Here is an 18,792-nt window from a genome sequence, read left to right as displayed (position 1 = left end):
ACTGAGTAAATTTTGATAATGAGGAATATTTAGTTTTGTTTCTGAAATTTCATGTAAGTAGTAATTACAAGACTTTCCCCTTTAGCCGCCTCGTACATCTCATCCTGTAGTGAAGTTTTCCTGTACAGACTGTGAACCAATGGTTATTGATAAACTTCCTTTTGACAAATATGAGTTGGAACCTTCACCACTGACTCAATTTATCCTGGAAAGGAAATCTCCTCAAACATGTTGGCAGGTGAGCTGAACAACTTACAGTGACCCCAAAATTTAAGTGAGGCGTTTCTTAAAAAGCTGAATTGAATCAATGGTTTATGTAACATTCTTTAAAGGTTATTAAAGTTTTAACTGCTCCTTTTTAACAGGTGTACGTGAGCAATAGTGCAAAATACAGTGAACTTGGTCATCCTTTTGGTTACTTGAAAGCCAGTACAGCACTGAACTGTGTCAACTTATTTGTGATGCCTTACAATTATCCAGTCCTTCTTCCCCTCTTAGGTGAGTCATTCTTGTCACTTTCTCCTTGGCTTAGCATATAAAAGTTCTCCTAAAGCGCATTTCTTTGTAGTTTTTCTTGTCTTCTGGAAATCAATGAAAATATTTTGAATATTCTAAAATGTTGAACATCTTTAAGAAAATATAACAACCTGTTCGTGTTTACAATAAATTAAAAGATGATATTGAAACACTTTTTAGTCTGCAATTTAATAAAGGTATTTTTTTTTGCGGGGGGGTGGACGGAGTCTCGCTCTGTCACCCAGGCTGGAGTGCAGTGGCGTATTCTCAGCTCACTGCAACCTCTGTCTCCCAGGTTCAAGCGATTCTCCTGCCTCAGCCTCGCTCCCAAGTAGCTGGGACTACAGGCATACACCATCATGCCCAGCTAAGTTTTTTATTTTTAGTAGAGACAGGGTTTCACCATGTTGACCAGGCTGGTCTTGAACTCCTGATCTCAGGTGATCTGCCTGCCTTGGCCTCCCAAAGTGCTGGGATTACAGGCATGGGCCACTGTGCCTGGCCAAAGATATTACATTTTAAAGTTTTTAATTAAATATTCTAACTTTTCTGCAAGTTAGATTTCTAACAGAATTGGTAATGTAGGCTTTCTGTTTGAAATGAGACATTTTGTAGACGCATAGTATAGTTAACAAGATCTGAGTGCATTTTCTAAGAATTTATCTACACTTTAATTTTCATTTGGCAAATATGTTTTAAATAAAGGAATTTGTTCCAAAATAATTTGATAAAAGCCTAAAGTTAGTTTCTGGGTACAATCTAGCTATCATTTTTGAGGAGTGCTGTTGGAGAAAACTTACCTTCCATGAAATCACATTAAATTTAAAAGTTATAGTCAAAATATTAGTAGGTATATTTTATAGAAAACATTGTGCATGCTTTGTTTCTGTCTTCAAATCTGCTTTTGTGTCTAGGTCTAGGGAGGGCATAGATTTTCCTTGTGTATTTTCTGATTCTAACTTAATTCCTGCATGTACTTTTAGACCATAATTGGCATCTTTTCATTTGATAGAAAATGACAAAACCGTAAATCTTACTTTCTTGTTAAAAAATGTCTGATGTTACTGTCTCAAAAATAACAAAGCAGACTTTAAAAAGGAAACGTCTTTGACTTGACTTCTATGTGTGAAAATAATGAGTAGTGATAGTTTGTTCACATTATACGTTTCTAGATGACTTGTTTAAAGTGCATAAAGCAAAACCAACATTGAAGTGGAGACAGTCATTTGAAAGTTATTTGAAGACAATGCCTCCCTACTATCTCGGGGTAAGAATATTATTTAAAAGAACTTGTTGGCCGGGCGCAGTGGCTCACGCCTGTAATCCCAGCACTTTGGGAGGCCGAGGCGGGTGGATCATGAGGTCAGGAGATCAAGACCAGCCTGGCCAACATGGTGAAACCCCGTTTCTACTAAAAATACAAAAATTAGCTGGGCGTGGTGGCGGGCGCCTGTAATCCCAGCTACTCGGGAGGCTGAGGCAGGAGAATCGCTTGAAACCAGAAGGCAGAGGTTGCAATGAGCCGAGATTGTGCCACTGCACTCCATCCAGCCTGGGCAACAAGAGCGAAACACCGTCTCCAAAAAAAAACAAAAAACTTGTTAATTATATTATGCTTATGGTTTATTGTGGGTATTATAAACTTTTATTTATTGCTTTTATAGATTAAATGACATGAAAATTGACCACTATAGGTATAAAGGTAAAGAGAGGTTTCAGTGATTTGCAGAGTAGTGATGATGATCATGATCACGAGAACATTTATGTACTGCTTACATAGGCCAGGTACTGTCCTAAGCAACATCATTAATTTATACAGTTACCCTATGAGGTAGAAATGATTATTGGTTCTGTTACATAGATGAGGAAACTAAGGCATTAAAAATTAAATAATTTGCACAAGGCTACATAGCTAATATGTGAGGGGATGAGGAGCCTGAAATTCAGTCTGGCTTAGATTTAGGCTTTTAACCTCGAGTGTTGCACTACCTTTTAAAATTACAGTTTTATGATTATAGTTGTCTCTCAGTATCTGTGAGGGATTGGCTCCAGGCTCACCTGTGGACACCAAAAGTCACAGATGCTCAAGTCCCTCATATAAAATGGCATAGTATTTGCATATAACCTACACACATTCTCTTGTATACTTTAAACCATTTCTAGGTTACTTAATATGTATATACTTATTATACTGTATTGTTTAAGGAATAATGGCAAGGAAAAAAGAGTCTGTATATATGTTCAGTACAGATGCAACGATCCATTTTTTTTTCCTAACGTTTTCAGTCTGTGGTTGGTTGAATTCACAGAATACGGAATCCACAGATACGTAGGGCCGACTATATTTCTTTTTAAGGGTGCACAATAGTTTTTGTTGTATTATTTCCCAAATCTCTAGAAACACTTTGTAAGGTGGATAAGTGTATATTCTTATAGAACCATATGCTTTAGAGGACTTGATTACTTCAAAATAGTGTATCATAGTAGGTAAAACCAATAATGTGCATTTTATTAAATACATGATTTAGTTTGTGAAAGATAACTTTTTAACAAAAGTACTTAAAATCACTTATGTATTCTGTTTTGATGCAGGAATATTATAGCATTTGGCTATAAATAATCTTTCTAAATCATCCCTAATATAATTAGGAGATTAATTTCTTGAGCTTTAAAAATCATGACATTTTATAGTTCTAACAGATGTGTTGAATGTCTAGCACACAGTGCCTGGCAAGTAGAAGGACAAAAAAGAACAAACACTTCGAATAGGAACTGTTACATATGTTGACTCATTTACGTTTCATAGCAACCCTGAGGATTTAGCCAAGCCAGATAGGTGTTAAATATCAGGGCTGGGATTTGATTTCAGTTTGACACCAGTGCTTATACACTTTCTAATATGTCAATGATTATCATCCTTTTTCTGGCTCTATCTGCTTCACAAATGCTAGACACTCTTGCTAGTGATGTTTTTCATCGTATAAAGTACTTCTCAGTCTCTCCTTACAATTGAAAGGTTTTTTTAACTTTCAACTACCACATCCATAATAAATATTAGATTGTTTTTTCCTCATGCTTATGTTTCCTTCAGAGCTTGTTTTTTTCAGCTCAGCATATGATAATAATAGTAATGATTAATAATTTGTACCCAATGGTTTTATAAAGTGCTTTATGTGTATTAACTCATTTAATCCCATGACAACCCTGTAAGAGTAGGTATTGTTATTATCCCCATTTTACAAATGAGAAACTAAGCCACAGAGAGCTTATTTATAATCTGATCTAGAATCATATAACTAGTGAGTGGTTGAGCAGCTAATTACTCAAAGTAGAAATCTTGCATTTTCCTTGAGTGTTTTTCACTTACTACCCATGTTTTATCAGAGCTACCTCTAGAATGTGTCTTCTGTCCATTTATTCCAAACCTAGTTTCTCCCAGTGGTACCAAGGAAGACCAGTATCTTATCCTTCTTGTCTTGGGGAGTTATTATGGCCTCTAATCCTTTTTAACTACTTCAAACGGCCTTTCATCCCACTGACAAACATTTTACTGAAACATAAATACGATTGTGTTACTTCCTTATTGAGGAAAAGAAGGGGAAATAAATTTTTGGAGAAAATTTTAAGACAGACTATAGATGGAACCATAAGTTTTTAATAAGCTTAATATTGAATGATGTTTTCTTTTTTCCTATAGCCCTTGAAGAAAGCTGTTAGGATGATGGGAGCACCTAACCTAATAGCAGACAGTATGGAATATGGACTTAGTTACAGTGTCATTTCATACCTCAAAAAACTGAGTCAACAGGTAATATCAAGAAATAGAGTGAGCCATTAAGTATTTTGAATGGTTTTGGCTAGGATAGTTAAACAGGTTAAAAGCTAGTTCTTGATGGTTCTAATGGAATTCCATTATATTAATATATTACATTTTAGAGCCATATATTACATAATTCTGTCTCACATACATGGTGTGCTGTGTTTTGAAACATTAATTTGAAAATTGTATAATAATTCCTAATTTATGAAAATGGCTTCATGAGTGTGGTCCTAGACTTGTTATATGTGAACATTATTTATCTTTTGAGAAATTTAGATTAGAAAGTCATTTTTCCTTAAAAAAGAAAAAAAAAACTCTTTATGTTTTGAAACCTGCAGATTTTTCTTTCAGAATGGGAGTTTCTTTGAAATGTTTGTAGAAAACACTGAATTTTGTCATTCTGGCCATAAATCACATTAATAAATACTATAGTAGTCAAGCAGTATATAGTTTAACTGACTGTGAAATTATTAATGTCCTGTGAAATACATTATTTCTCCAGTACTTCTGACATTGCTACCTTAACTACAAATCAAAAGGCAGTTTGGGAGGAGTCAAAACATTGCTTCTTGCTTTCCAGGGAAGAACTGCATAATTATTTGCCATATTGATGTGCTAGTAAAAATGTCTTATGTAATGATGATTTTAAAAAAATAATTTACTGTCACCCCTGAATTGGGAATACACATTTTTGTTTAGTGTGCGTTTACATTTCATGGTTTAAGTATAGTGGGTATTAATAAATAAAATAATAAATTGAAATTGTGTTTGTCCTGCTCCAAAAGTTTAGAGTTGTAATGATTTAAAATCATAAGACATTGTTGTTTAAACTATGTTTGATTTACCCAATACTTGACATAAACTATGCTACTTGAGTTTTTAACTTCTTATATACTTAAAAAATATATATTTAATTTCTAGAAGATCATAACCATTAGTATCTGATTTATTAATTTAGATTTTATCAAGATAATTCTGACTGATTTTTACTTTAGGCCAAAATAGAATCTGATCGAGTCATTGGATCTGTAGGCAAAAAAGTAGTACAGGAGACTGGAATAAAAGTCCGGAGCCGATCACATGGTTTATCAATGGCATATAGGAAAGATTTTCAACAACTCCTCCAGGGAATTTCAGAGGATGTCCCTCACAGACTGCTAGACCTTAATATGAAGGAATACACTGGGTTCCAAGTTGCTTTGCTGAATAAGGTAATAATCATGAATTTAGTGCTACTCTAGTTATGTTCTGTTATGTTACTGGATAAATCACATTTTCTGTTAACTCTGACATTCAGTTTATCCAGACTTTAAAGAGTACTTCTGTACCCTTGTAGACTAATGATCATTATACTGTCACTGCTAGAATTAAAACAGTGTACATGGTGTGTATGAATGAATAGATTGATGAAGAGTAAACTAACTTGTTTATTTTATAGATGAGAAAACAGAGGTTTAGAAATTGCTTTAAGTTGCAGTAGTGGATGGTAGAATTCACTATAGTTTTGTACTTAAACTGATGACCCTATTAGGCCCACAGCATGATCCAAAAATGCTTTGTGAGTACTCATGGTTACAGATATCTTTATCCCAGCAGCCTTTTTGTAGAAATAGGCAAGCTGATTCTAAAATTTATATGGAAATGTAAAGGTCCTAGAATAGCCAAAACAATTTTAGAAGAATAAAGTTGGAAGACTTATATCATCTGATTTTAAAACTTTTGTAAAACTTACTACAGTGATCCATGCAGTGTGGTGCCATCATAAGGATAAACATAGGAGATTAGTGGAACAGAATTGAGTCTAGATGTAGGCCCTCACACACACAGTCAATTCTTAACAAAGATATTAAAATAAGTTAGTGGATAAGAAGACAGTCTTTTAAACAAATGGAACAATTAGATATCCATATGCAAAATAATGAATTTGACCATTACCTCATATTATTTGAAGTGGTCGTGATCTTAAATGTAAGAACAAAAACTATAAACTTCTAGAAGAAAACATAGGAAAAAATCTTTGTGATGTTGAGTTAGCAAAGATTTCTAAAAGCACATAGCAAAAATGTTGATAAATTGAATTTCATTAAAATAAAAAATAAACTTTGCTCTTTAAAAGAAACATTAAAAATGAAGAGGGAAGCTACAGCTTGGGAGAAAAGCACATATCACATAAAGGACTTGTATCAAAATATATAAAGAATTCATATAACTCAATAATAAAAGGACAAACATGGGCAAAATACTTGAACAGACATTTCACCAAAGAAAATATGCAAATACAAATAAGAACATGAAGTAACGCTCAGCCTTATCAGCCATTAGGGAAATGCAAATTAAAACCATAACAAGATACTACTTCATAACTGCTAGAATGAATAAAATTTAAAAGACAAAAAATACAGGGATTGATGAGAATGTGGAGCAACTCTCCTAACATTACTGATAGAAAATAGTTGATATTTTCTTAAGAAGTGTAAACATAAATTTGCTGTATAATTAGTCATTCTACTTGTAGGCTTAGCATGCCAATTCATAGCAGCATTTTTCATAATAGCCAAAAACTTGTAACAGTCCAAGTGCCCATCAGCTGGTGAATAGATAAAGATGTGGTGTGTCCATATAATAGACTACTTACTCTGGAATAAAAAGGAACAAACTACTGATACATGAATAATGTCAATGAATCTCAAAAACATCATGCTAATTGAAAGAAGCCAAGTACAAAAGATTAGATGTTGCAAAATTCCATTTATAAAATGGCGCATAGAAAGAAAGCAAATCACGTGGTTGCCTGGGGATAGGAATAGTGATTGACTGCAAGTGGGTACAATGAACTTGGGGATGGTGGAAATGGATTATGATGATGGTTTCACAACTATAAATTTACTAACATTCATCAAACTATATACTTAAAATAGGTGATTTTATGGTATATAAATTACACATCAAAGCTGTTTTTTAAAAAACTTCAGTTTTTAAAATTTGGAGATTGATTTTTACTTAAATGAGTTTACTTCTTTTATCCAGAATATATAATAAAATCTTTAGAGTTAGATGGTGAATTGCGATTGTTTGGTTGAGCTCACTACCAAATTTTCATCTTTTGGCCCTGAACCGGTACATTAAGATTATATCATATGTCTTTATTTTATTTTTTTTAAGCTAACTAGTTTATATATCTTATTTCCAAACCTATGCTGCAGGCTAGAGATTTTAGTCTCTTGTAATTCTATGTTTGACAATAAATTTTGTCCTCGAATGTTGTTTAATAGGATTTGAAGCCACAGACATTTAGAAATGCTTATGACATACCAAGACGAAATCTTTTGGATCACTTAACAAGAATGAGATCTAATCTTTTGAAGAGCACTCGCAGATTTCTGAAAGGACAGGACGAAGGTTAGATCATAGTTTCAATACTGGTATTTTTAATTTTTTTTTTTTATAGTCTGAAAAAGCATAGCATGGTGATGTAAATTTCAAAGAATTATTGCAGTACTATAACATTCTTATTGTAAGTTCAAACAAATGAAGTAAAAGGTGAATCATCCCTGATTCTCTACCTTTCTTCCTACCATCACTGTTGCCCCAAATTCTCTTCCCTAGAGGTAACAACCTTTCTTAACAGTTTAGTTTCCTTTTATAGCTTTTCTCATGCATTCATGCACGCGCGCACACACACACACACTTATCAAACTGTATACTTAAAATAAGTGATTTTTCTTATCTCAATCATTTTCTTGAGATAATACCAGTATCTGATGGTTTAACTCTGGATGGCCAGTTTCATGACATGTTCTGATAATTCCTTCTTCACCTTTATCCATGGCACCTACTATAAATCAAGTCAGATGAGACTTTAAACCTTTGCCACCTCTGATTTAAGCGTTCTAACAATAATTTTATATAAAAGAGCTATGTGACTTCTCTTTTTTTTACCATACTGTACTTCCATTTTCTACAAATTCTACTATAATTAAATTCTGTTTATTTGGAATAGCGCAGAAGAGAAGAGATACGTCTTTCACGGTAAGATCACACATACTTTTTTTTTTTTTTTTTGAGTCAGAGCCTTGCTCTGTCGCCCAGGCTGGAGCGCAGTGGTGTGATCTCGGCTCACTGCAACCTCCGCATCCTGGGTTCAAGCGATTCTCCTCCTTAGCCTCCCTAGTAGCTGGGATTACAGGCACGTGCCACCATGCCCTGCTAATTTTTGTATTTTTAGTAGAGATGGGGTTTTGCCATGTTGGCCAGGCTGGTCTCATTCCTTACCTCAAGTGATCCGGATGTCTGCCTCAGCCTCCCGAAGTGCTGGGATTACAGGCATGAGCCACTGCGCCTGGCCGCACATACTTTCTGTATGTGTGGAATTAATGGCAATGTATGTATGTGTGAAATTAATGGCAATTTTTGTTTTGTTTAGATGATGAGATCAGTATTTTAAATTTTATTTTAAAATATTTTGTCGCAGTGGTTATAATTGCACCAAACAAATTTAGAATATGTTGGTAAAGAAGACTGTCTAGAATAACACTAGGTAGCATTCATATATAAGGAAACATTATTTGAGAACTAATTGGAGGTTAACTTTTTTTGCTGTTGTATTCTTTTTGAAAGATCAAGTGCACAGTGTTCCTATAGCACAAATGGGGAACTACCAGGAATACCTCAAGCAAGTACCTTCTCCACTAAGAGAACTTGATCCTGATCAGCCGCGAAGGTTGCATACATTTGGCAACCCCTTTAAGCTGGATAAGAAGGTAATTTTGAAATGTTCTATTATGTAATTTGTTTTTGGTAGGCACTGTCAGTTTTATAGTTCTTAATTTAACTAAAGTAAGCTGAAGCTATTTTCCTGGTAGAGTATCTAATAAATATCAACAGAATATAGTTACCTTCATTGGAATTGACACTGGTTGTGCCATTTAAACATTGTTTGTAAATTCAAGAAAGTTGTATTCTTTTTTGCTAAAGGGTATGATGATAGATGAAGCAGATGAATTTGTGGCCGGACCTCAAAATAAACATAAACGACCCGGAGAACCAAATATGCAAGGGATCCCTAAAAGACGTCGGTGTATGTCTCCACTACTAAGAGGCAGACAGCAGAATCCTGTTGTAAACAATCATATTGGGGGAAAAGGACCACCTGCACCTACAACTCAAGCACAGCCAGATCTTATTAAACCTCTTCCTCTTCATAAAAGTAAGAATTGTTTTTTTCTTAAACATTATTTGCTGCCTTTTGGTTCCTTTTCAAGGAAGAGATTTTTGTTATAGATTATAGAAGGAAATTGATTAGTAGTACAATGAGTGAATGAATGTATAGAAAATTTGTTTAAATGAGCATGTAATCATTTTTGTATGTCTTTTTAATGAACATTTGAACATTTCTTATATTTATGATGCTTTATTAGCTATTATGTTCTAACATACACTTGCAAATCTTTCAAAATAATACTTTCGAAAGGAGCATTATCACTATCCACAGAAAGATGGTTTTCAATTTCAGTTGAAGTCAACTAATTATTAAATATGTATGCTATTTTGGATAATGCTGTGCTTTGAGGTATACCACTGAAGACAGGAGTGATCTCTGCCCTCATTTATAATCAGCAAGGAAGGTCAGTCATTGAACAGATATTGGAAGTATGTTGAATGTTACGAAAAAGATGTCAAGTATATTCTGGAAGCATTTGGCAAGAGGATTTAAGTCAATGAAGTCAAGGCACTTAACTGAAGAAGTTAATGCTTAAGCCAAAAGCTGTGCCGTTTGCTTATGCTAGAGCAATAGTATGTGCAGAGGCATAAAGAGAAAGACATTAAGGGAATTTAAAGAATTCCAGTATAGCAAGGGTGTTAGGAATGAGGTAAGGTGAGAACTGAAAGATAGAAGCCAGATTATGGAAGGTCTTGGAAGCTATTTTCAACTTTATTCTAAGGACAGTGAGAATCCACTGAAAGGCTTTAAAATGATGGTGACCTAATCTGATTAGCATTTTATGAAGACCAGGTTGACTGTAATGTGTGTGGACTATTATCAGAGAGGAGCAAGAATGAATGTAGGGAAACCCTAATGAATTAATGGACTTATCAATTATATATAGTGGTCATACTTACAGCATGTTAACTGAAGGGAAACAAAATATTATATGACTCCTGATGGAAGTATCCAATACTGCCTTTGAAGTTGTCTTACCAAAAAAAAAAAAAAAACCAAACACCAAAATTGAACATCAATGTAATCAAACCAATTTATAGGAAATACAGGGGACAGAGAAACATGTGGGATACAATTAGTAAAATCCAGATCGTAGAAAACTCTACAGGACAAAGAATCTGTTGGGTTTTTTTCCTGGAAAAAAAATATTTTTTCCAGAAAAATAAAAGGGGTATGGAAGGATTTTACAGATTCAAATGTAGTTTAAGAGATATATAAGCCAGTTGCAATGTATAGGCCTTAACTGTACTCAGAATCAAACAAAATCAAACTTTTCCACTAACAGAAAACATGTTGGAGAATATGGACACTGACTGTATATTTGATGTTATTAAATAATTGTGCATGCACAGGAATCAGTTGGGAAACCCGGGGAACAGATGCTGCTGACCTGACAGTGGGGTTTCAAGAAGAATATGTATTTGAGAAATACCTGGACATACCACTGAAGGACTTGGTTACTGGTCGGATGTTGGGACCAGAGCAGGGGAGGAGTCAGACGTCTGTCTTGAGAGACACTGGGTGGGTGGAAGAAGAAATGATAAATGAGTTTAGTTTAGAAGTGCATATTAGGTCATCAAGTGGAGATCCTAAGTTAGAAGATGAATATTGAGTTTGGACTCAGGAGAAGAGGATTGGGCTAGAGGGGTAGTATGAGAGGCAGGTTACTGCCTATTGCACTGAGTAAAATCTCACCAAGGCAAAAAGAAGAAAAAACGCTCAGAACAGAACCTCGAAAGTGCCAAAGTTAAGAGGAGAAAGCAGAAAAGGAGATTGAGAAGGAAGAATTTTAGAGCTAGGAGAAAATAGGGGAGAATTTAATGTCATGGAAGCTAAAGGGCAAGATAATTGAGTGGGTAGTTGTCCCAAATACTTTAAAAAAAAAAAAACAGTTCAATCAAGAGAAATGGAAAGATTCTGTGGTCTTTGGCGATCTTAGCAAGAGCAATTTCTGTGGAGTAAAGGGGCAGAGCCTAACAAGGGGTTATGGGAGGAGTGAGAGGTGAGAAAATGGAAACAATGGCTATGAGTATAAACGACCAGTTAAGTTTAGTTGTAAAAGGAAGATGGGAAAAGAGCATGGTATCTGGAAGAGTTCACAGGGTTTTGAAAATGGTGATTTTTCTTTGTTTTTAGTATCAAAGATGCTTGAGCATGTTTCAGTGCTGGCGATGGAACCAGTAAAGAGGGAGAGGTTGAAAATGAAAATGAGAAAAGGCATACTCAGCACAAATTACTGAGAACGCAAGAGGGAATGGTCTAGAGCACAGATGAAAGAATGCTCCCTCCATTGACGCTGAATGTGGGGGGAAGTGGGGCGAGGGTGTGTGCAATTTAGTTAGAGGAAGGTAAAGGAAGTCCCTTAATCATGGCTTTGCTTTTCTTCCGAGCTCTGTGAGGTAGAAGGTGAAGTATACTGCTGGGACGGAAGGGGATATTGGGAAAGTCAGAGGTTTGAAGAGAGTGAGGGAGTTTAACAATCTCTGTGGGAGAGAGAGAGAAAAGATTGTGATAAGGTTGCTAGACAGTGCCTGGGATCCAAGTAGAGATGGTGATTGTGACCACTCTGTAGAGCTGGGCCGTATTTCTCCAGCAGCACTCATGATTCCAAATGCAAGTCTGGGGCAAGCAGATTAGTGAGTCAAGAGATGGGATTTTGCTTGGCAGATGTTATGGGAAGACAGTAGAATAAGAGAAATTAAGACATTAGTAAAAGTGATATATCACTTTTACTTACAGGGATATAAGCCTGATACAGAATTGGCTACTTAGAAGGGATATGGTTAATAGGAGGAAGAAAGTAGAGGAATTGCTAGAGTCAAAGTCTGGCTGAGTTAAGGAGCAGTAGCGGGAGTACTGTGAAGATGATACTCCTCCATCTCTGAATTTGTCTGGATGTGAAAGGCGAAGGTGTAAGTGTAAGTTCTTTAGAGAGAAGGTGGGGAATGGGGAGGCCAGGTTCTTAACAGGTGATCTGCTTAAACACTGAAGTCACCACAGCACTTCTCAGACTTGAATATGCATGTGAATCACCTGGGAGGTCTAGTTAAACTACAGATTCTCATTTATTCAGTCTGAGGCAGATGAGCATTTCTAGCAAGCTCTCTGTTGGTGCTACTGCTGCTTGTCCACACACCAGACTTCGAGTAGTAGTAAGAACCAAGAATGAAGTCAGAAGGGCTTTGGGGGTGGAATGTGCATGGCAGATGTGCTTGATAGCAATAACTGAAGCATACCTTGAGAATGACCCTGCTTGCAGACAACACCTGCATGCGGTTGGGAGTTCTGAGCTAGGGAATAGGGTGGCTAACCCAAAGATCCATTCCCTATCTATAAGGAACATCTGTGCCCCTAACCCATTGTGAAGTGAATGCAGGCCAGACAGCGGATTGAGGCCCTTTGTTTTGGGTTAAATGAAGGTTGCCAGGTGGAGGTTGTTAGGGGGAAGAGTGCTAAGTGAAAATACGATATAAACTGCATACTTTTTGCAAGCAGATGCCATTTTTCTGCCCAGCCTGCTGCCACTGGGCCGTGCAGTTATCCTGTCCAGCCCACCATTGGACTGTATGTAAGGTGGTTCTCCTGCCTAGCTTGCCACCACTGAGCTTGCTCCCCTTTATGTAGCCCCCAACAAAACGCCTTGTCTTGTTTGCTGGCTCTGGGTCTCTTCTTTGGCTTCTTGAACTTGGTGCCATCCCCACTGGAGTTGATAGGGGCTCAGCACAACAGAAGGAAGGCTATGAACTGGGTGCCAGAGACAACAGTGTCTTACAGGCTTGTACCCTGGAGATTGGCCTAAGATAGTGATAAGGAGAGACAGCATGAGTGTCATGGTTGAGTCTCACAAGAGTGCAAGGGAGTAATTTTGCAATAGCACTAGGAAGTGAAGGAATCAGTGACTCCATGTCCTTTCATGCCTATGGAGATTGTGCAAGAGAAAGCAATTTCTACTTTTGGTCTGGAAAGGAGAGCAGTCTCCATACAGGAGAGCTGGGTTTCAGTTAAAACATAAGTTGTTGTAGAGAATATTCAGTAAAGAGGAGTTTGCAAATCATGGAATCGAATTTAGGAGAGAGTCAGGAATTTGGGGGATTTGTGGAAATGAGTGTATAGGGGAATATGAGTAAACTAAGTTTATAGTTTGGACAGGAAATGAGGACAGTAGAGATGAATTCAGCTGGGATCCTGGAGGTTGGTGAACAATCAGAGAACTTAAAATTCAGCTGCTTTCTGTGGGGCAAGTCTAATAATCTGGTGTTAAGAGGAAGGCTTGTGAGCTTTCAGTTTTAGTAGTCTAATGAGCTGAAGTGGGCACCAGGTTGCTCTGCACTGGTAAATAAATGATGACTAGATTCTCTAGTTAGAAGGGTATACTGTAAAACATTACCTGTTTGGTGGTATGTTCCCTGCAGAATTTGGAACAGTTAAAGGCAGAAGTATAAGTGGAAAGTAAAAACTACCCAGTGTTTACTTTTGCCTCTAAATGATACCAGATGTATAAGGCATATGTGTGAGTTAGGGCTCTCTAAGGTAGAGATGGATGACTGTGATAATTTTGATCGTAGATATTTCATTGAAGTATCAAGAACCTACTTGTTTCAATAAAATTGCTATAGAATAAACCAGAAAACTAAAAACTACTTGAAATTGGCTTTATTTTTTCCTCTAAGGGTAAAAATTGTAAATATTTTGTAAATACTGTGTATGTGTCACATTGAAATCTACCGTATCTTTGGCAACGCTTAGAAACTATATCACATTATTTGTTAACTTGCATTAGTCAAGGAAAACAGTTGTGACTTGCTGTAGTAATGTTCTTTTGTAGCTTTTTTTACTGTATGCTTTGAGACTGGATCCCATAATTTTTTCCCCATATCTTTGTTTTTAGTTTCAGAAACCACTAATGATTCGATAATACATGATGTGGTTGAAAATCATGTTGCAGACCAACTTTCATCAGACATTACACCAAATGCTATGGATACGGAATTTTCAGCATCTTCTCCAGCCGGTTTACTGGAACGGCCAACCAATCATACGGAGGCTCTTGGTCATGACCATTTAGGAACCAATGACCTCACTGTTGGTGGATTTTTAGAAAATCATGAGGAGCCAAGAGATAAAGAACAATGTGCTGAAGAGAACATACCAGCATCTTCACTCAACAAAGGAAAGAAATTGATGCATTGCAGAAGCCATGAAGAGGTCAATACTGAACTAAAAGCACAAATAATGAAAGAGATCCGAAAGCCAGGAAGAAGTATGTATAATAAGAGACGAACCTCAGATCTGATTTCTGTATGTGCTCAAAAAGCAAAAAAAAAAAGTCAAGTAACTGTAGTAAAAGAATACATATGATTCTAGATCTGTCTTGAACAACATCTCAGTTAAGATCCTTTATTCATCTGACCAACACCGAATATCTTCTGTTTCCAAGGTACTGGGTATGGTGGTAGGCAGCAGGGACTGAGAGCAGAGCAACACTGTACAGATAAATTGACAGGAACCCATAGTCTTGAATATTCTTCTGACCAACGATGGAATTTTAATATAGCAGCTAGCTCACAAGAGATATAGTGAAAATTAAATGACTTCATGTCTGTAAAGTTCTTGTCATAGTGCCTACCACTATGTTTAGTAGTTAAACTATGATATTATAGGATATGTTTAGGCCAAAAAACTAAAGTTATGAAAGCTCTCTGGTATATGAACACAAAAGAACTTCGTGGGAAAAAGTTCAGTATTATTGGCATTCTTTTAGAGGATGTTAACAGATCACTTGCCCTGGGGTAGTACAATGACCTGGGTGGTCCAGAAATGGGGACAAATCAGTCCTTGGAGTTCAGATGTTTATAGCCCTTGCAGAGTTTCATATGAAAACTTTAAACTGAAATAACACTCTTAACCTGTTTGGTTTTTACCCCCACTTCCCAGTTACCCCCATGTTAGCTGTTAGAATTTTAAACTGTAAGGATGGAGTTTTGTAAAGGCCACTTGTTCTTATTTTTTAGTGATACTACCATAAAGCTATTTACTCATCCTTTTAAGCTTTATGTTTGATACCTTAATAGGAACTTTTACTTACAAAGCAGGGTTTGATTAGTTGTTTTATCTTTGTTGCTGTGTACTTGCTTTTACATATATGTTAAAATATAAAATCTCTAATGAGTGGTGAAATTTTTATGTAGAATGTTTTTATCTCAGTATATCTTAATATAATAAACTGCAAAAGAAGAATATTGAATAAGAATACAAATGAAAGGCACTTAATTTTTCTTTTTCCTATTTTTGCTTTAAGAATATGAAAGAATCTTCACTTTACTGAAGCATGTGCAAGGCAGTTTACAAACAAGACTAATATTTTTACAAAATGTCATTAAAGAAGCATCAAGGTAAATAAACTATTGCATATAATGAAATGGTGATGAAATGAGTCCACAGTTTATATAGGCAGTATTTTAATAGTATCCGTTTTGCACTTGTATTGTTTATAAATGTATATGGCATACCAACATATAAATAAATTCTTATTCTTTTTTAGTTTATTGAAAGAAATTCACTTAGAAAACAGCCACACATACATTCTTCAGGAATTATGGACCTTTTCTCCCTACAAATTACTGGATACTTGGAGAATTCTTGTTATTCTTCTCTGTAGCTTTTTGATATCTTTACATTAATATTTTATAACCTTTAATTTTTCTCCTTTATACATTAATATTGGTGACTAAAAATAACGTACTTGAGTGTCATTTATTTTTACATGGGAAAACGTAATTAAGGAGACAAGAATTGGACAAATGGGCCTTATTCTGATTGTTTCAGTAGCCCAGGATCATTAGTACATTGGCCCTCTGTATCCCTGGGTTCCACATTCATTGGATTCAAGCAACCACAGATTGAAAGTATTTGGAGGCGGGGAAATGGATGGTTGTATCTGTATTGAATATGTACAGGCTTTTTTTTTCTTGTCATTTTCTAAATAATTCAGTCTAATTCATATCGTATTTACACTGTATTAGTATTATAAATAATGTAGAGATTATTTAGAGCATATGGGAGAATGTACATAGGTTACATGCAAATATTGGGCCATTTTAGACAAGGGACTTGAGCATTCGTGGATTTTGGTGTTCATAGGGAGGCCTAGAATCAATCCCCCATGGATACCGAGGGATCACTGCGTAAAGAAGGTGGATAAAGGTTATAAATGGTAATTAAGAAGTGCAATTAACTGGAAAACATAGTTGTATGAGTTTAAAAACATTTTTTATTTTCCCTTCAAGATTTTGGGGATTTTAGTATTATAAGAAAACTTGGGGCTTATCACGTCCCACCTTCTAAATGTAAACACACTTAGACTTTGTCCCCCTGTCTCTTCTATGCTACACATGAAGATTTTAGATAAAGTTGGTTTTTTGTTTCTGGTTTTCTTTTCTTTTTGTACTTTTGGAGTGGCTAGAGCATAGGCCAGTTTGCAGGATCAAGATAAGGATATAACTTTTCATGTAATTTTGAGTATTTAACCTATTATGCTCTTTATGGTAACATTCTGTCAGCTAAAACCTCATTAGGAATTTATATCCCTGGTATCTGTACTTCACTTCTGCCACCTTTTAGAGAGTTGTGTAGTATTGTGGTGGCTATTTATATTAGCTTCTAAGTAGCAAGGAAGTAGGAATAAAATGTCCAGTGTCTTGGGATATTCTTAAAACCATCAGCAGTTACGTATACAGATGCAATTTTAGTCTGTCCATATTTGTTACTGAAAATCTTTAAAAGTTGTTACTTGAACTTTGACTGCTTGCTATACTCTGTATTATATATGTCTATCCTTGATTTGCTAGCTCTCAAATTGTAATAGAATACCATGGTTTTTAAATGCTGCTGACCAATTTTCATTTCTTCTTCCATTTTGTGGGAGATTATATTCATACTTTGTTCCCATTCCTTTCAACATTCAGCTTACGAAGAGCATGAGAAGAAGCTATTGAAGTATTTGCTTGGGGAGCCCAAATTTCACTAGAGTGTTTGCAGCCCTTGAATATATTTTGAATATATTAGTTTTTTGTTTTTTTGTTTGTTTTTTCCTTTTTCTTTTCGGTTGTGGAAGGAACAACCTCTTTCCCATTGTTTAGCCCTAGAGTGTTTTAGGGACAAACTATAATACTGTACTGGGATAATAATTTGCTAATCTTTCAACATATTTTATATTGTCATAGTATTGATTTTTCTATTTTCATTTCACTTTGAAAAATCTTCCCAAAATTTTCTCTCCTTTCTTAAAAAAATTATACTGATATATACTATTCATTAAAAAGTAATTGAGAGTACTATTTATTTTTTCATACAGGTTTAAAAAACGAATGCTAATAGAACAACTGGAGAACTTCTTGGATGAAATTCATCGAAGAGCCAATCAGATCAACCATATTAATAGCAATTAAAAGAAAATAGAATGTGGCCACTTATTTCACTATCTTCTTCAAATACAAAGTAAATACAAGACTGTTGTGATCTTGCATTCATTTTCTGACATGCATTGTTGGCTATTTGAAATACTAAAAGCAAATCTACAGATCCTTTTTCCATCATTTTACAGTGACCTTTTCTTCATTTTGGTTTATTTTTGTAATGTGAAAAGTATCACTCTAAAAAACATTTTTAATTTAACAAACTAAAAATATTCCTCCAAATCTCTTGCTTGTCATTGACTCTTGCGTGTCAATTTCCCTCAGGTTCTATTTTCTTAAACCAACCTTTAAAATTGTCACCTCTGTTAAGGTTGAACTTTGCCAAAAAAAAAAAAAGAAGTTACTTTGTAATTTTTGGGGAAAAAAGCACATACATTAAAACTAGGTAATGTTTTGTATATACAGTTATTTTGGATATATTATTGTAAGTTGTACAAATGTATTTTGAAGAATATTTAAGAAAAGCACTTTTGTTATTCCATCAATAAATGCTCTATTTTACTCTTGTGTGGTTTAGGAAATAATCGCATTTAAAGTAATCATTTAAAAACATCCTAAGATAATGGAATTTTAAAGGCCTTGCTTTTTAGCATTGGAAAAATACACCACTTGAAGTTCATGTTTGTTAAGCCTAACTGTAATTACATGTTACATAATCTGCATTGCCTTTTTACTATATGTTCGTAGTTTTCGTTGGCCATGCCAACATACTCCCATTTCTGCCTAGATTATGGGAATGACTTTGTATGGGGCAGATAGAC

At 35.3% G+C, this 18,792-nt stretch overlaps 1 protein-coding gene across 5 annotated transcripts in view; it reads left to right on the top strand.

Moving 5' to 3' along the window:
• Positions 1–18,792, top strand: part of INTS6 (integrator complex subunit 6) — a 106,973-nt gene that overhangs the window by 69,337 nt on the left and 18,844 nt on the right. For 3 of the 5 annotated variants that reach the window (XM_004054532.5, XM_055359897.2, XM_063697615.1), the window contains 11 exons: positions 86–238; positions 366–498; positions 1,689–1,783; positions 4,214–4,324; positions 5,332–5,547; positions 7,609–7,735; positions 8,954–9,096; positions 9,311–9,542; positions 14,446–14,817; positions 15,856–15,949; positions 17,911–18,532. In XM_004054532.5, the coding sequence (XP_004054580.1) occupies positions 86–238; positions 366–498; positions 1,689–1,783; positions 4,214–4,324; positions 5,332–5,547; positions 7,609–7,735; positions 8,954–9,096; positions 9,311–9,542; positions 14,446–14,817; positions 15,856–15,949; positions 17,911–18,004 (1,770 nt within the window). In that variant the 3' untranslated portion in view covers positions 18,005–18,532. Of the gene's footprint in view, positions 1–85; positions 239–365; positions 499–1,688; positions 1,784–4,213; positions 4,325–5,331; positions 5,548–7,608; positions 7,736–8,953; positions 9,097–9,310; positions 9,543–14,445; positions 14,818–15,855; positions 15,950–17,910; positions 18,533–18,792 lie in introns of those variants that run through there. The other 2 variants (XR_010130644.1, XM_063697614.1) reach the window with 1 other exon arrangement.

The sequence above is a fragment of the Gorilla gorilla genome, chromosome 14 (assembly GCF_029281585.2).
Source record: "Gorilla gorilla gorilla isolate KB3781 chromosome 14, NHGRI_mGorGor1-v2.1_pri, whole genome shotgun sequence".
Lineage (NCBI taxonomy): Eukaryota > Metazoa > Chordata > Mammalia > Primates > Hominidae > Gorilla > Gorilla gorilla.
Note: the sequence above shows the minus strand (reverse complement) of the source record. Positions and strands in the feature narration are given on the sequence as shown.